This window comes from Carlito syrichta, unplaced genomic scaffold, assembly GCF_000164805.1.
Source record: "Carlito syrichta isolate Samal-C Ts95f unplaced genomic scaffold, Tarsius_syrichta-2.0.1 Scaffold98159, whole genome shotgun sequence".
Classification (NCBI taxonomy): Eukaryota; Metazoa; Chordata; class Mammalia; order Primates; family Tarsiidae; genus Carlito; species Carlito syrichta.
This window is the reverse complement of record NW_007042255.1, coordinates 89,878-107,173: the sequence shown is the minus strand read 5'-3', so window position 1 is coordinate 107,173 and position 17,296 is coordinate 89,878. Positions and strand designations below refer to the sequence as shown.

At 39.9% G+C, this 17,296-nt stretch overlaps 1 protein-coding gene and 1 pseudogene across 2 annotated transcripts in view; both read right to left on the bottom strand.

Annotated features, from left to right (window-relative positions):
* AOAH (acyloxyacyl hydrolase) overlaps positions 1-15,657 on the bottom strand; it is a 208,752-nt gene extending 193,095 nt beyond the window's left edge. For both annotated transcript variants that reach the window (XM_008063260.1, XM_008063266.2), the window contains exon 1: positions 15,119-15,657. In XM_008063260.1, the coding sequence (XP_008061451.1) occupies positions 15,119-15,245 (127 nt within the window). In that variant the 5' untranslated portion in view covers positions 15,246-15,657. The remainder of the gene's footprint in view (positions 1-15,118) is intronic.
* On the bottom strand, positions 3,422-11,998 carry LOC103265614 (annotated as a pseudogene).
* Positions 15,658-17,296: the final 1,639 nt, after the last annotated feature.

The following is a 17,296-nucleotide window of genomic DNA, read 5'->3' as shown; positions in this document are numbered from 1 at the left end:
TTTTTTAGTATTTCTTACATGTTATGTCCGCCGGCCATAAATTCTCTCAGTTTTGTTTATCTGGGAATGCATTTATTTCACCTTCATATTTGAATGATGGTTTACTTAGATATGGAACTGCTGGTTGGTAAATTTTTCTTCCTCTCAACATTTTAAATATAGGTATTCTTGGAGATGTTGCAGGTTGAGTTTCAGACCACAACAATAAAGCAAATATTGCAACAAAGTGAGTCACAAGAATTTTTTGGTTTCTCAGTGCATAAAAAGTTATGTTAACACTATACTGTAGTCTACTGAGATTAAGCAATAGCATTCTGTCTTGAAAAAAATGTATCTTAATTTAAATATTTATTTAAAATTTATCTAAAATGTATTGCCAAAAACTGCTAAAGATTATCTGAGCCTTCATTTAATGTTAATCTTTTGCTGGTGGTGTCTCTTGTCTTGATGTCAATGGCTACTGGCTGATCAGGATGCTGGTTGCTTATGGTTGGGGTGACTGTTACAAGTTCTTAAAACATGACAACTGTAAAGTTTGCCACATCAATTGACTTTCTTTCATGAAAGCTTTCTCTGTAGCATGTGACGCTATTTGGTAGCATTTTGCCCACAGTAGAACTTCTTTCAAAATTGGAGTCAATCCTCTCAAGCCCTGCCACTGCTTTGCCAACTAAGTTTATGGAACATTCTAAATCCTCTGTTGTCATTTAACAATGTTCATAGCATCTTCACCAGGAATAGATTTCATCTCAAGAAACCGCTTTCTTCATACACCCTTGCAACTTTTTATTTCAAGTTTTATCACGGGATTGCAGTAATTCAGTCATATCTTCAGACTCCACTTCTAATTCTAGCTCTTTTGCTATCTCCACCCTATCTTCAGTTACTCCCTCCACTGAAATCTTGAACCCCTCCAAGTCATTCATGAGGGTTGAAATTAGCTTCTTCCAAATTCCTGTTAATGTCACTAATTTAACCTCCTCCTATGAGTGATGAATGTTCTTAATGGCATTTAGAATGGTAAATCCTTTCCAGAAGGTTTTCAATTTACCTTGCTGAGATCCATCAGAGGAATCACTGTCAGTGGCAGATACAGCCATATATACTGTATTTCTTAAATCATAAAACTTGAAAGTCAAAATGACTCCTTGATTCATGGACTGCAGAAGAAAGGCTATGTTAGAGGCATGGAAACAACATTAATCTTCTTGTACATCTCCATCAGAACTCTTGGTTGACGAGGTATATTGTCAACGAGCAGTAATATTTTAAAAGAAATTTTATTTTCTGAGCAATAGGTCTCAAAAGTGAGCTTAAAATATTCAGTAATCCATGCTGTAAACAGATGTGCTGTCGTCCAGGTTTTGTTGTTCCATTTCCAAAGCAAAAGCAGAGTAGATTAAGCATAATTCCTAAATGTTAAAGGATTTTTAGAATGGTGAATTAGCGTTGGCTTCAATTTAAAGTCACCAACTGCATTAGCCCCTAACAAGAAACTCAGTCTGTCCTTTGGAACTTTGAAGCCAGGCATTGATTTCTCATCTCTAGCGAAGAAAGTCAGGCAGTATCTTCTTCCATTGGAAGGTTGTTTATAGATATGAAAAATCTGTTTTTTAGCATAGCCACTTCCATCAGTTGTCTTAGCTAGACCTTCTGGATCACTTGTGGCAGCTTCTACATCATTACTTACTGCTTTACCCTGTACTTTATGTTATGAAGATCTCTCCTTTCCTTAAACCACATGAACCAGTCTTTACTAGTTTTATACTTGTTTTCAGTAGCACCCTCCCTCTCTCAGTCCTTATAGAATTGAAGAGAGTTAGGGCCTTGCTCTGAATTAGATTTTGACTTAGGTGAATGTTGTGGCTGGTTTGGTCTTCTATTCAGACTACTAAAGTTTTCTCCATGTCAGTAATAAAGGCTGTTTCACTTTCATCTCATGCGTGTTCACTGGAGCAACACTTTTAATTTCCTTTAAGAATTTTTCCTTTGCATTCACAACTTGGCTATTTAGTGCAGAAGGCCTGGCTTTTGGTTTGTGTTGGCCTTTGGTGTGCCTTCCTCACTAAGTTCAATTATTTCTAGCTTTTCATTGAAAGTGAAAGATGCATGATTCTTTTTTGGGAGCGGGGGCAGTTGGAGTCTCACTCTGTCACCCGGACTGGAGTGCAGTGGCATGCTCCCGGCCACTGCAGCCTCGACCTGATGGGCTCTGGTGATCCTTCCGTCTCAGTCTTCCAAGTAGCTGGAACTACAGGTGCATGCTACCATGCCCAGTTAATTTTTGATTTATTGTAGAGATGAGGTCTTGCCAAGTTGCCAGGGTGGGTCTCAAACCTGTGTGCTCAGGCAATCCACTTGCCTTGGCCTCCCAAAGTGCTGGGATTACAGGCTGAGCCACAGAGCCTAGTCAAGATGTGTGATTCTTTCTTTCACTTGAATACTTAGAAGTCATTGTAGGGTTATTAATTGGTCTAATCTAATATTGTTGTTGACTCAGACAATAGGGAGGTCTAAGAAAAGGGAGAAAGACAGAGGAATAGCCAGTTGGTGGAGCAGTCATAACATATACAACATTTATTAAGTTTGCTGGCTTATATGAGCACAGTCTGTGGCACCTCCAAAACAATTACAATTGTAACATCAAAGATCACTGATCACCATAACAGATGTAATAATAATGGAAGAGTCTGAAATATCATGAGAATTACCAAAATATGGCACAGAGACATAAAGTGAGCACAAGCTGTTGGAAAATTGGTGCCAATAGATTTGCTCGATGCATGGTTGCCACAGACCTTCAATTTGTAAAACACATACTACCTGCAAAGCACAATAAAGTGAAGTGCAGCAAAATGAGGCAGGCTGCATGCCATTTTACTACCTTTTGGCCTTCACAATTCTGAAAAGAAGTCAGTCATTAGTCATATCACTGCTTTCCTATAAGTGATAAGTCATACTTCTGCTGATGTTTTCCAGATTTTTATGTTGTATTTAGTTTTCAGAAGTCATTAGTTTTGTCAAGGTGTACTTCTCTTTGTGTATTTGAAGTTTCTTGAGATTATTAGATATGTAGGCTAATATTTTTTCTCAACTTTGAAAATTTATTAACCATATTTTTCAAATATTTTTCCTTCCCTTTTTTTCTTTCCTGTCCTAAAACTCCAATTTCATAAATGTTGAGATACTAAATATTGTGCTACATATTTCTCCTCGTTTTCCTCTGAGCTTTATTTTCTGTATTATTTGGTTTGGATAATTTCTATTGACCTATTTTCTTTTCTTTTTTTCTTTTTACAGGTACTAGTCATTTGTTAGGGTGTTCTCATTAGGGTATGAAAGGATTCAGCAATGGTTAAGTTCCTCATGGAGGGATGTTGGACCAAGGAAGTCATGGTCAGGAGAGCAGAGTGCGCACGTATCAGTGATACTTGCAAAGCCACTCATCTTTGAGCTCCTTGTAAGAGAGGCAGTAGCTGAAAAGCACGTAAGCTGCCAGCACCATAGAAACCGTGGAGATGCTTCCTTTCTTCGCATTGATGTACTTGCTGTAGTAGCGGTGGTAAGCTCTTTGAAACATTCCAACAATGCCATTAGGGGTGAAATCTTGCATCACTATCCAAGCTCCCCTAGTTTGACATGCATGAGTTTCTTCTGCTTCACTGGTATGACTGATGCTATCTTAGAGTCCTGGTGTTCTCTGTGCCGAGCAGCGTGAGGACTCGACCTATTTTCAAGTTCACTGATTATTTCTTTTTTGAACTCAAAACTTCTGTTGAGCCAATCTAGTAAAGTTTTTATTTCAATTATTGTTTTTCAAGTCTAGACTTTCCATTTGTATCTTTATTATAATTTTGTATTTCTATTGAAAGGTTATATGATGAACATTGTCATATTTTTCATTAATCCTTTTACAATGTTTAAAAAAATTATTCAGATTTACTCATAATAGTACTTTGAAATCTTTGCTAGATTTACTCAGAACCCATTACTATTGACTGCTTTTTCCCCTAAGTATAGGTCTCTATTTCTGTTTCTTTTATGTCTACTAGTTTTTTTTAAAATTGAAAACTAGATATTTTAAATAATATATTTAGCAACTCTGGATTCTGTTTTATTCTCTGAGGGTTATTGGTTCTTCTAGAAACTTTCCTGGCTTAAACTGCCAATCTATTTCCCCAATAATACAGAGCTTCTGGTGTCTCTGCTCATTTTTTAGCCTGGGTTTCTAAGGATCATGCCTGTGTCTACATAGCTCAGAGCCATCCAGCGATGTGGGTGTGGTTGTGCTGAAACACTGCTAACTCATAAAGCTTCCACCCTCTGTTGGTCCATCCAACAATGGGTAGGTGAAGTGATACATTATAAGTTGCAACCAGTTGTCAAGTCTCCCTGGGCTTTCGTTTTTACTGTGTTCTTTCAGGTCTCCCTGTACACATGCATGGTTTCCCAATCAAGTAGGGATATGTGGAGAGCTTATTTCAGCTCTTCTATGATGCTCTTCTCCAGATTATTTCCAGGATCTCCCTTCTAAACTTTTGGTTGTTGGCCATTGCTCCATCTGGGACCAAAACCTTGAACTAGCAGAGCTGCGGGTTCTCCTTGTTAATTCCCAGCTGAGTCCATCACTTTTGGCCAGGGAATCCATGGATCTTCCAACCCTGGTTGAATCATCTGTCCCATTAGGAGTAAACCTGCTGATTTTTACAGCCAGTTCCATGGTGATAAAACTGCTGTTCTGGCTAACCAAGTCAAGGGCAGGATAGATAGAGCAGCCCCAGGCAAGAAAACCACAAGACTCTCACTGTTTTTCCTGAAGTTCAAGCAGTTTTTCAAAAATAAACATTTCTCAATTCATTATATCGCCATTGGTCATTTTCAGAGAAATGCTTGCGACAGTTTTCTCAGTAATATATCTGGTCTTTTGCACAGAGGAATCTCTAACCCCTTCATGCCACCATAATCAGGATTCTCTCTTGTACTTATGTTTATCTGAAGCAACCCGGGGGTTTTAGACTTAATAAAACAAAGGGCAAGTTAATCAGCTATAATTTGCATTTGTGTTTTGTTAAATTGTGGGATTAGTTTTAAAAGATGGATTTGTCCTGAGCAAGATTCAGACATAAATTTGCCCTCTTTCCTAACATTGAGAAACAACAAGTTTATGAGCAAAAGGGTGTGGTATTAAAGTGATTTGTTTTTCTTTCCAAATTCTTGGAGTGTAAAGTTCATAGGAAAAGTTTATTTTTTAAAAAAACAAAAAACCACAAACAAAAACAAAAAACAACGCTAAACAAAGAACTTGTTCAGTCTGCACTTTACTCTTCATCTATTAATTTTCACTATGTATTCATGTCTATTTGGTGGATCATTTTAGGACTAAGTCATATAAATTTTCCTTTGCAATATTATCTTGGGTGTTTAGTTTGAAGACCTTTTTTTTCCTTTTCTGTAAGCATTTCTATCTGTGGACACAGAACTATAAGATTTTTGCCCCCTGGTGCACACACCTTGTTTAATTCCCCCTCCTGAGTGAGGGTAAAACCTGTGAATGTGACTAGATATAACTTCCATGATTATATTTTGCTATATAACAATGACCAGAGGGATTTTATATATGTAATTAAGAACTCTAGTCAGTTTACTTTGAGTTAATCAAGATTTTCCTGGATGGGCCAGGCATGACCAAAGTCCTTTATATGTAGTATCTTGAATAAAAAAGAAATAGCTACGTTGCTAGCACTCTATGAAGAGAAGCAACCTCTAGTCATTGAAAGTGGCCCCTAGCTGACAGCTAGCGAGCAAATGGGACCTCAGTCCTGCAACTGCAAGGAACTGAATTCTGCCAACAACCAGTGAACTTGTAGATTACAGCTGGCCAACATCTTGACTTCAGACTTGGCAAACCTTTAGCACAGAACCCAATTATGCTATGTCCAGACTTCTCATGCGCAGAAAATGTGGGATAATAAATTTGTGTTAATTTAAGTTGATAAGTGTATGGCAACTTATGATACAGTAATAGAAAGTTAATATACTGTGAAATCTTTCTTCATAAGTGAATCTTCCCTTAAGACACCCAAGATTTGTGAATTTGTATTTACGTAAGACATTGATTGGCATGAAATTATTAGGTTACTCAGGATTCTTTGTTTTACAATAGATTTAATTTCAAGACACAGTCTCAAAACAGTTATTTCCTGCTTTTTAAAATAATAGATGATCACAACCCTTTGGCGTGCTTGCTATGTACCAAGCATAGGTCTATGTCCTCTGTATGTATTTCCTTGTTGAGTCGTCCTCAATGCTATGTGCAATTCTCTTTGCAGATGAGGTAAGTGAGGTATAGAGAGTGAAACTGTGTCCCCAACGTCACACTTGTACAGAGTGGCAGAGCCAGGCCCTCTTACTGAGAGCCCATGCTATACTGCTCTTAACCCTTTGCCTTACTATTGCTTCTACAAGCTCATCCAGAAAATGTAAAAAATTCAGAAAGGCCCCAAAAAGAAGATATAAATTACTAGTGACCCCACCATTCAGAGATAACCATATAATCATGATTAGCATCTTGATGTTCATTCTATCTAGGAAGATAGCTCAATCAACAGAGAGATGGGCACATTATACCTTGTTGGGGATTTTACTCTGCTTAACTAGTGCTTTGCAGCTTCCTTCCCCATCCCCACTTTCTTTCAGTACATTCCAAAATGTACTTTCCCATAGAGCATTTACAGAAAGAAAAAAAAAATCACTTTCTTTCTGAAAAGCAGTATGCTGTCATCTCAGATTCTTTTGGTTTTGTTCACTATGTGACCTTTCCCCAAAGTTGTGGACCCTCTCCTTAGTGTCTTTCTGGTCTTTCTCTTCAGGGTTATGACCCCAGAACAACCCAGGAAAAAGAAAGGCAGCAGGGGTATAGAAAATTCAGATGATCAGAAACCTACCATTTGTGTAAAAGCTGGGGTTAAATTCAATAATAATTTCTAAATAAAAGTAGAGGATTATGGAGAGGAGAGAGTGCGTATGGGAACTGCCATGGTGAAGGGCAAATGCAGAGGGCAGCACTGTGTCCAGGGCATCAGGGGTGGTCCAGCTAGACCTCAAGGATCTGCAGGGCCCCTGAGGGTGGACCAGATGTGGAGCTGCTATCCAGATTGCTCTGCCGAACCGAGATCATACGCACTCCATCAGTCATGATGCTTCAACTGTGGTAGCTCTGAGGGCTGAGAACAGAGGTCCACCCCCAAAGGCCAAGAACTGTGAACGTTAGGGTGATACTTAAGTCCTCTCGGAGAAATGAGACCAACTCTCACAGAGGAGAGAGGGCAGAGGAGAAGCTGAACCAGAAGAGACTAAATTTAAACACATAAATGGCAAGATGAAATGTTTTCTGCTGTCAGCAGAAATGGCATCTTACGAGCAAATGTTCAGTTATAGAGAAATGGAGAAAGTAAAATTTCTGTGTATCTAAATCATGATAATAAACTTTCAACCCTCTGCTGGCTCTGTCTAAATCTTTCCTATTTTTGTCAGTGACACTGTTATTTTATCACTCACATTGGTTTGAAATTATAGGATCTCCTCTGTCTCTTCATTATTCAAACTATGAAGTCATCACGGACTACTCTGTGCAGGGTATACAGGTGGGGAGATGGGTAGTTATAACTTGACTCCAGAGGCATTTTGCATATTTAACCTAACATGAAGAAGAGAAAAAGTGTTTTTTTAAAGCTTTTAAAAGGCTTTCTGAGTACCAAACAGTGCTTTTAAAAAGCCTTAAAATTCAATGAATTAATTTAAATGTCAATGACTTGGAAACATAAGGATCACTTTCCCCCTAAATCACCTGTAGAGAAATGATTTTTTGCAAAAGTGAACATGCCTTATTATCGATTCCACAACATTTGAAAAATAGCAGAAAAAGGTACAGCCTGTTCAATCGCAGTCCAACCAACATTTGATTAGTGTTCAAATGGGATGTATTGTTCAGTGCTAACAAATATGGTAAACTGGGGAAGGGGACACTGGGGCTTCCCACAGCTTAGTTTTAATTTGGGAATATATTGGAGATATAATATCTCAGGGCTACTGGCTGGATCCTCTCTGCAAGGCTCCTCTTTGGGACTGAAGCCGGAGCTGTTTATTTGTGATGGGATTGTGGGCTTAATAGCTCAGTAACTTCTGTGGTAGTTCCCTTTGGAATCTCCCCCCAGTCACAACAGTACCCCCTTCTATGAGATCTGCTCCTCTACCCCACAACCCTGGGGTACCTCAAGCTCTCCCCACTCCCATCTGTACCTCGAGCTCTCCTCACGCCCATCTGCCTCTTATTCAGAGGTCTAAAGACTTAGTTCAGATTCTCCCTGGTGGGAAATTGGAATTGGCAGCCAGAAGGAGAACACATCTCTGTGTGGACTGAACGATCACAGGCAAACTCAGGACTGTGGGAGCCAACAGTCAGCCAAAGGGCTGAGAGCATTAAACCAGCTCCTAAAGCCAGAGGTGGAGGCAGCACTGAGAAGTCAGGAGAGAAATTCCTGGCTTCCTGACGGCCATACATTTTTGGCTCCTGGCTTGTTTTTTAGACCTGATTGCTTTTCTACCTTTTGATTCTAAAATTTGTTCCTAAAATTCTCATAAAAAGTTAACTCCTTTTTTCTTACCCTAGTTCAAACCGATTCCTATTACTTGCAACCCCTGGAGTTTCACTCACGGTTGCCAAAATGGTGGTCAGGGACTCAATGTCTAGGAAGAGGAATGGGCATAAGACAAGAGGAAACCAAGAGCATCAATAATAATTTTTTAAAAAATAGGCCTTAGGTGTGACATGGAAAGCACAAGAGAAAAAAAAATAGATCGATCAGACTCCATCAATATTATGAAATTTTGTTCTTGAAAGGGCACCATCACGATAGTGGGAATTACCCCCAAAGAATGGGATAAAATGTTTGCAAGTCAGATATTGGATAAGAGATCTGTATCTAGAATATACGAAGAACTTTTACAATTCAACTTTAAAAAGACTAACCCAATTTAAAAATGGACAAAATACTTGAATAGACATTTTTTCAAAGGAGATATGCAAATGGATAATAAGCATATGAAAAGATGTTCAGCATCATTATCATATAGGAGATACGAATTGAAACCAAAATGAGAACTCTCTCCATACCCACTATGATGGCTATAAGCAAAAAGATGAATAATACCAAATGTTGTTGAGAATGTGGAGAAATTACCATCCTCAAACATTGCTGGTAGAAATGTAAAATGGTGCAGCTGCTCTGGAAAATATTTTGGAAGTTCCTCAAAATGTTAAACATGGAATTACCCCATGTCCCAGAAACTCCACTGCTAGGTATACACCCAAGAGAAATAAAAACACATTTCCACACAAAAACTAGTACATGAATGTTCATAGCAGAATTATTCATAATATCCAGGAAGTACAATCAACTCAAATGCCCATCTACAATGAGTCAATAAACAAAGTGAGTATATCCACACAAAAACTTGTACATGAATGTTCATAGCAGAATTATTCATAATATCCAGGAAGTAAAATCAACTCAAATGCCCATCTACAATGAGTCGATAAACAAAGTGGGTTTATCCACACAATGGAATATTATTAGGCCATAAGAAGAAATGAGGTTGATACCTGCTACAGTGTGACTAAACCTTGAAAACACTGTTAAGACAAAGAAGACTATAGCAAAAGGCCACATTTCATATTATTTTATTCATATGAAATGTCCATTAGTGATTTCCAGGGACTGTGAGGAGAAGGAAAAGAGGAGTGACTACTAAGAACATTAGATTATTTGGGGGGATGATGAAATGTTCTGGAATTAGATACTGGTGGTAAATATACAACTCACTTTTACACTGTAAAAGGGTGAATTTTGTAGTATGTGAATTAACACATCAACAAAGCTGTTATTTTTAAAAATGGAGGGAAATATATTATCCCGATTTTATCACTTGACTTAATCACTTCAAAAACAACATAATCACAATTATAGTGAAGAAAAAGCCAAGTGTTAACCAGTTGTACAATCTTGAACAAGTTATTTACTTCCATCTCAGTTTTTTCCCCCACCAAATGAAGATAATGATAAAACATGCTCCATAAGGTCACTGCAATGATGAAATGAGCTAAGACACGTAAGCTTTTGGAAAATGGTTTATCGCAAAGCAGGTGACCAATAAATGTTAACAATTATTATAATAAATAACTTAAGAATGTTATTTCTATGACTGAAGAACACTTGGATGTGGTTACTCTCTCCAGGTATCACTCCTGTTAGTCCAGATTCAATTCACAGAAAAGATGGAAGGCAACTCCCCCATGGAGAAGTGTCAGGGATCCATAAGGATGGCTATAGACCAGCTGCAAAACAAACTTTATGAGTACAAAACAAATATGAGTTCTAAATACTCATCTTCATAAAATGGATGAAACCCAATGAACTCATTGAAAAATGAAAAAGAACTACTCCACGTGTTGGGAAGGTGGTAAAAATATTTTGTTTTATTATGGTCTTATAATAAGGCAAGGGCATAATTTTATGATCAAGGTTAAGACTTTATATTGAAATAGCAGTTAAAGATAGCTGGCAACTAATGAGTATGAACCGTTCTTGTTCAATTGGTATGATCAGAAATGCAACTGCCTAATCACCTTTTGCTCAGCAAAGTTTTCAAAGCTTCTTGGGAAGGAGGTGCCTGCAATGGAATCTTTGAAGTAATCTAAGCTTCCTTTTTCTTTCACTGGCAAGATTTGGTAGAAACTTTTTTCTTCCCTTTCCCTTCCCCTTCCCTTGTCTTCCTTTCCCTCTCTTTCTCTCTTCCGCTCTCTCTTTCTCTCTTCCACTCTCTCTTTCTCTCTTCCTCTCTCTCGTCCTCTCTCTCCCCTTCCTTCCTTCCTTCCTTCCTTCCTTCCTTCCTTCCTTCCTTCCTTCCTTCCTTCCTTCCTTCCTTCCTTTCTTTGTCAGACTTTCACTTTGTCACCCAGGCTGGAGTACAGTGGCACAATCACGGCTCACCGCAGCCTTGACCTCCTGGGCTCAGGTGATCTTTCTGCTTTAGTCTCCCGAGTAGCTGGGATGACAGGTACATGCCATCACATCTGGCTTTTTTTTTTTTTTGTAGAGATAGAGTCTTGCTATGTTGCCTAGGTTGGTCTCAAACTCCTGGGCTCAAGCCAACCTCCCTCCTTGGCCTCCCAAAGTGCTGGGACTATAGGCATGAGCCACCATGCTCGGCTTAATTTATAAAGTTTTTTTTGTGTGTGTGTGAAGACAGTCTCACTGTATCACCCAGGCTGGTCTCAAATTCCTGCCCTCAAGCGATCCTACAGCCTTGACCTCCCAAATCCCTGGGATTACAGGTGTGAGCCACCTGCTCATCTGGTAGAAACATATCTAAAATTTTAAAATTTTAACACACTCTTTTCTCTTCCACCCAGGTTGTCGTTTCACCTTTCTCTGGTGACTTTAAGGCAGGGCCAGCAGCTGTCTGCTCCCAAGCTGCTCACCTTTGCCCTGTGCTCCATGGCACTCTGCCAGCTCTACCACTGACACTGATTTACAGGGCCCAGAGAAGGGTGCTATCGAGTGCACTAAGTGCCCAGTTCATCATTTATTTTACAGGACCATAATCTTTAAAAGGCTCCAGATTCTCGTTTTCTTCTAAACTGAACAGTGAATTTTCTAAAGACAGGCATTTAAAAAATTCTTCATCTTGGTATCACTGGCTTAGAGTGCAGAGACTGGCTTATGGTTGTCATTCAGCGACCACGTGAGGAGTGAATGCATGGGAATGTTTGGGGAATGCCTTTCTACTGGTGGGCTTGAAGGTGTATAATCCTGCGTTTGATCAGAAAGTTGTTAGAATGTCAACAAGAAATGTAGGCCTGTCAGTAATGCCTTCTCTTCTCTCCCCTCCTCCATGAAGTTCTTCCTCTCACCACCAGCTGTGAGTGAGCTTACCTCATGACTTCTTAAGATACTTCCCACATTTGGCCCGGTCAGTAAGGGCACTTCAGGATCTCTATCAGGAGACATTTGCTCCCCTACCTGCAGGGCAGTTGGTTAGAGGAATCATGCCAGCATCATGAGTTCCTTGCCAGGAATTGCCTCCCATGAGAGAGATGTCTCAGTCAAAGTGATAGCACCTTTCCCAGGGTCAGTTTGTATCCAGTGACTGTTCAGTGAGGGGTAGGAGAGGTCCAAAACTTGGACCCACTTCAGAACAACTCTGAAGAGTCATTTTAGCTCCAGGATTCTCAGTAGGAATGACTAGACCTTCTTTTGTGGCTGTAGCACAGTCCACATTCTCTTTCTTTTCCCTTCCTCTCTCATTGGTCTTTTTTTCCCCCAAGAACACTCCTCTAAACTCCCCTGCACACATATTTCTGAGGCTGTTTCCCCAAGGAGCCAACTTCAAACAGTAAAACACCTGTTTGGACCACCTTCAGCACATAGTCAATGCTCAGTAAGTGTTACTCTCATGAACAGACTACTCTTGCACCCACCTGATATGATGACAACAGGTGAGTCACGCAGGCAGAGCTAGCCAGAAGTTGTAAGCGACTAGGGAAATGGGTGCTAAACCATCCTCAACCCTAATCAGCAGCAGACTCCACGAGCTCTTTTTGTGTGGCAAAGTGAATCCCTGTGGATAATGGAGATGATCACAAATTTCTTGAGACTATCAAAAGGAAGGGTATATTATCCCTTCCTTTGAGTCTGGGTAGAGGAACCTGTGAATGCTCTGAACAATAGAAGATGAAAGAAGCAATGCTGTGCCAATTTCCAGACCCAACCCTTGAGAGATTGGCAGCTTCTGGTTCCTGTCTTTTGGATTCTCTCTCTGGAATTCCTGAGTGGCCAGGTAAGAAGGCCTACTACCTCGAGACTACCATGTGTGGCTGCTCTGATGGATGTTCGTGATGAGCCAAACTTCTAGCCATTCCTTGCCTCCAATGTGCCAATGAGGAGTGAAGCTGTTTTGGGTGGTCCCAGACCCATCAATCTGCCATCTGAAAACCACCTAGTGACCTCAGTCACTCCTACATGGAGCGGAAGAACCACCAGCCAGGGTCTGAACCAATTCTTGAACCATAAAGTCATAGTATAACAAAATAGTTATCATTGTAATTTTCTACACAGCAGAGCAACTCCATCCTGGAATCCCCTCAACACCTCCTTGTAGCTACTACCTATGACCCCATTGGGAATTGGACAGGGAAGGGAAATGCGTATTTCCTGTCCATTTTGCTGAAGTGAGGGTCCAAAGATCTTAGACAACTTGCTTAAATTCAAACATTTAATTTACAACGAGCCTAGAAGTAAAACTGATTTCACTTGAGCTTTTCTCAAGTGTATTTCCATTTGACCAGCTCTAGGGCTTTATTTTGATTAAAATGACATGATGATAAATAATTATTTAAGGAAACTGAATACCAAGTGAGGATGATCTCCCAGGCATGGCTCTAAGGGGTCACAAATCTCGTTTTAGGTCTTTGAAGAATAGATTTTCAAGGAATCTGGGTCTTAAAAAAAAAGACTTTGTAACTAGAGATGTATCCTCAAATGACCTGATGTCAATGGTTTTGGGGAAGTAGGACTAATTTAGATATTCTTCTATAATGTCTCTAGAAATAATTCATAAGTGTCAAATCTGTGCCCAAATTTTCTATTTGTAGCATATGGCCACCATACTTACTCTAGGGTTCTTTTTCTGACTTTTAAAGCCAGGGTTCTATTTTGAGGTCTGCACATTGAGCAACTGCTATTCAGATTCTGTGTTCTATGTGGCTCCATGGACTGTCCGTTCTAAATGTCCATCTCTATTATGGAAGCTCTAGATACAAAACAAACAAAACCCCAAACAACTTGGAAATAAATCACTTCAGTAAAAGAGAAGTCAAGGAGCCATATCTCAGTCAGGGTTCAAAGTTTCCAAGTGGCTACCAAGTCTGGTCTCCCCGTGAGAAAGAAGGAAGCTAAAATGGTATAGTCCTTACTGTGTGCAAATACCACAAATGTACACGCATGATCACAATTCTCACAGCATCCCTTTGAGGTGGGTATCACCAGCCTCAATTCACCAATAAGGACACAGAGACATGGAGAGAGTTAAGTAGTCCAAGGTTTCACAGCCAGTAAGGGATAGGAAAGAAGGGGAGGAGGTAGGCAGCAATGCAGACTCAGAGATGTCTGTCTAAGGTCAAAGTCCATGAAAAGGAGTAAGCATTTCAGCCTGTGATAGTTGCCTATATTCCAATCTCCAATGAGGTAGATGACTTTTATGCCTAAATCAAACTGGCAACTGCCTATCACACTTCTATATGCACGGGGGGGGGGCCACAAAAAAGTTGGAATTTATTTATAAAAAATCGTGTATCTATTCTTACATGTTTAAACTTCAGTCACCTTCAAAGTTCTCTCCATTTGATGTAATACACCTATCGAGATGCTTTGCCCACTGCTCAAAACAGTTTTTGAACTGAACAATTTCGATGCCTTTTAGTGTTCTACTGTTTTTTGTTTCACCTCTTCTACATTGGCACAACATTTCGCTCTGAGGGCTATTTTCATCTTGGGAAATAAAAAAAAGCTGCTCAGGATGAGATCAGGTGAATAGGGAGGGTGGGGCATGGGAGTCATAACAATTTTGGTCAAAAACTACTGAGCACTGAGCACAGTGTGGATAGGTGCACTCCTAAATCACCCATCATGAAATGGGCAAACATGTTGAAAGAATCCCCCCCCAAAAAAAAATTCACTGAAGTGAAATACAGTCTCTCACAACAACGCTAGCTGGTACACTGATGCCGATGGCTTCCTGAAACATTTACCTAGTGGAGGAAGCCTATACTACAAGGGGCCTGCTCTCCAAAAATAATTCCCTTATTTTTGGGTTCTCCCTCATACATAGTACGAAAGCTTACTCTGAGACTCAACGTTTTTCTATGCTGGTGAAGTTATTGGTGCCACACTTGGAACCTTACAACTATTGATGCCATTAAATAGGCTATTTATTATGTAAGCAAAGTATTGCACCCCATTGTTCTATCCATATAAAAGTATAAACATATTTATTTACATACCTACACAGGTGTGGCCATTGGAGTGACTGGTGCCAGGTTGGTCATCGTAGGCCCAAGAGGCCAAGGAGTGGAGGGGCAGAAGAAAGAATACAGGAGCCGTCATAAGGATTTTCCAGGGAGACTTCATCTCAGAGCTGTGCACCACGAAAGACCACCTGTGTACAAAAGCTGCCGACTAAGGGATACTTCAGCTGAGGCCACAGAATCAGTCTGTGGCCTCTCCCCTTCTCTTCCTCTCTCTCTTTGACACACACACCCACGATCTCACATACACTTTCCAGTAAGTGTGAATCAAATAAAAACACACAGACACTCACAGTCCCATAACTCGTTATTGTGGAACCTTGAGAGAGTCACACAGGCCTGGGTCTAAGAAGAGCTGGAGGGAGTCCCTGGTGTGCAAGTTCTTCCAAGCTAAAGCTGCAGGAGAAATAAAAAACCCAAGTTGCACAGCGGCAGCAACAGGCACTTTGTGCTTCCTGGCTCAAGTCAGTGACCATAAACCACTTGAACCTCAAGGCTGCCAGAATTGCGCTGTTGGGTTGGCTAGGAGGTCCTTCCCCTTTCCTTGTTGCAAAACAAAACTAAACTAAAACTGAAAAAGAAGAAGAAGAAGAAACTAACCACATACACATAAACCTTTAGCAATTTGATAAGCAGTGACTTGCAGATTGTAGAAAGTATTATTTGTTATTAATTATGTTTTAAACAGCTTTGCCTGGCAAGGTAGGGTTCCTTATTTTGTTGTTAAAGAAAATTCTGGTCAAGTAATGCCTTTCCTCTGGAGAAGCTACCCTCTTCCTTGGAGGGTCAAGTTCTCTCAAGGCCTTTCATCTGGTATACAGAAAATGAGCAGTGCAGAAAATAATGCACACTTTGCATGGCTGGGTTTTATATCTAATGAGAAAAAAGATGAGTTAGAATGAACTGATTCACATTTACTTGACTGTGCACGATGCATCTTTATCTTTCTTTTCCAGGATTTCAAAGTGTCTACATTTTCCACCTGTGGATGATTTGTTCATTGTTAAGAGACTGATTTTCTGCTTTGAAGATGAGAACTGAACACTCTTTTTCTGGAAAAGAAAAATAAAAGCTAAAGCAGATCATAGATACAGAAAAGACATATAATATAAGTGCTTTGTTCTAAAATAGGATACAACAAAGTCACATGCCATTCTTAGACAAGATAAGAGGATAGGGCCAAAGTTCAATAATTTAGATAAGTGTGGGACATCATGCAGTTCTTTTTCTCTCTGCTTAGGCTCTTAAGCTTATTATGATCTTTGAAATAGTATGGAAGCTATCTAAATTGGTAGCAATTAAAAGAAAAAAAACATTTGAAGTAGCAGGTAGAATTTAAAGCCATACCCTTTTTCAGGGTTTAGGAAATATTAATACCAACTTTTATAGTTTGAAGATTTCTTGTGCAGGCATTAGTCTTATGAAACGCCAATGGGGCTAAATTTCCAAACCTGCAGCAGAGCACAAATCAGAGCATTTCCCTACTGACACCCCCAGTCTAGGTTGGGCCATGAATGCTAGGGATACTTTTGGATATCCTTGGTCACCTATGGGCCTGTGACTTTCTCTGAGGCTAAACTGCTACTGCATACAGCCCCAGACCCTGTGGTCAAGGGAAGCTTTGGGGGTCAACAGGACCACCACAGAGCTGAGGCCTAGAGAAGTTCTAGAGACTTCCTGGGGAAGCAGAATAATGAACTGATTAGGGACACCGATTGTGAGAACAGAGAGGCCCATGTTCAAATCTCATGTCTACAATTTACCACTGAGTAATATATTAGACTAGTGACATAAACTTCTACCCTTCAGTTTCCTTGTTTATAATGGAATAATGGTAATATTTGACTCATGGAGGTATTGGAAGGACTCAAATAGATGATGTATCCAAAGTAGCATGCCAGGCAAGAAGTAAGTGCTTAGAGAATCTGGCTATTACCCTAGGAGGAGTGTGATGAAACCTGTAACCTGGACCATCTTTAAGAGTATTCTAGGACACCCACGGTAGTTGCAGGCCAAGATGTAATATATGGGGAAATGGCATGGATAGGAAGAGGCTGCATTTATTGAATACCTTCTGGATACTGTGCAGCACATTTGGAGTGTGCACAGTTTGATTTGTCCAACACATAGATTGGTAAGAAATCTCTCAAGGGC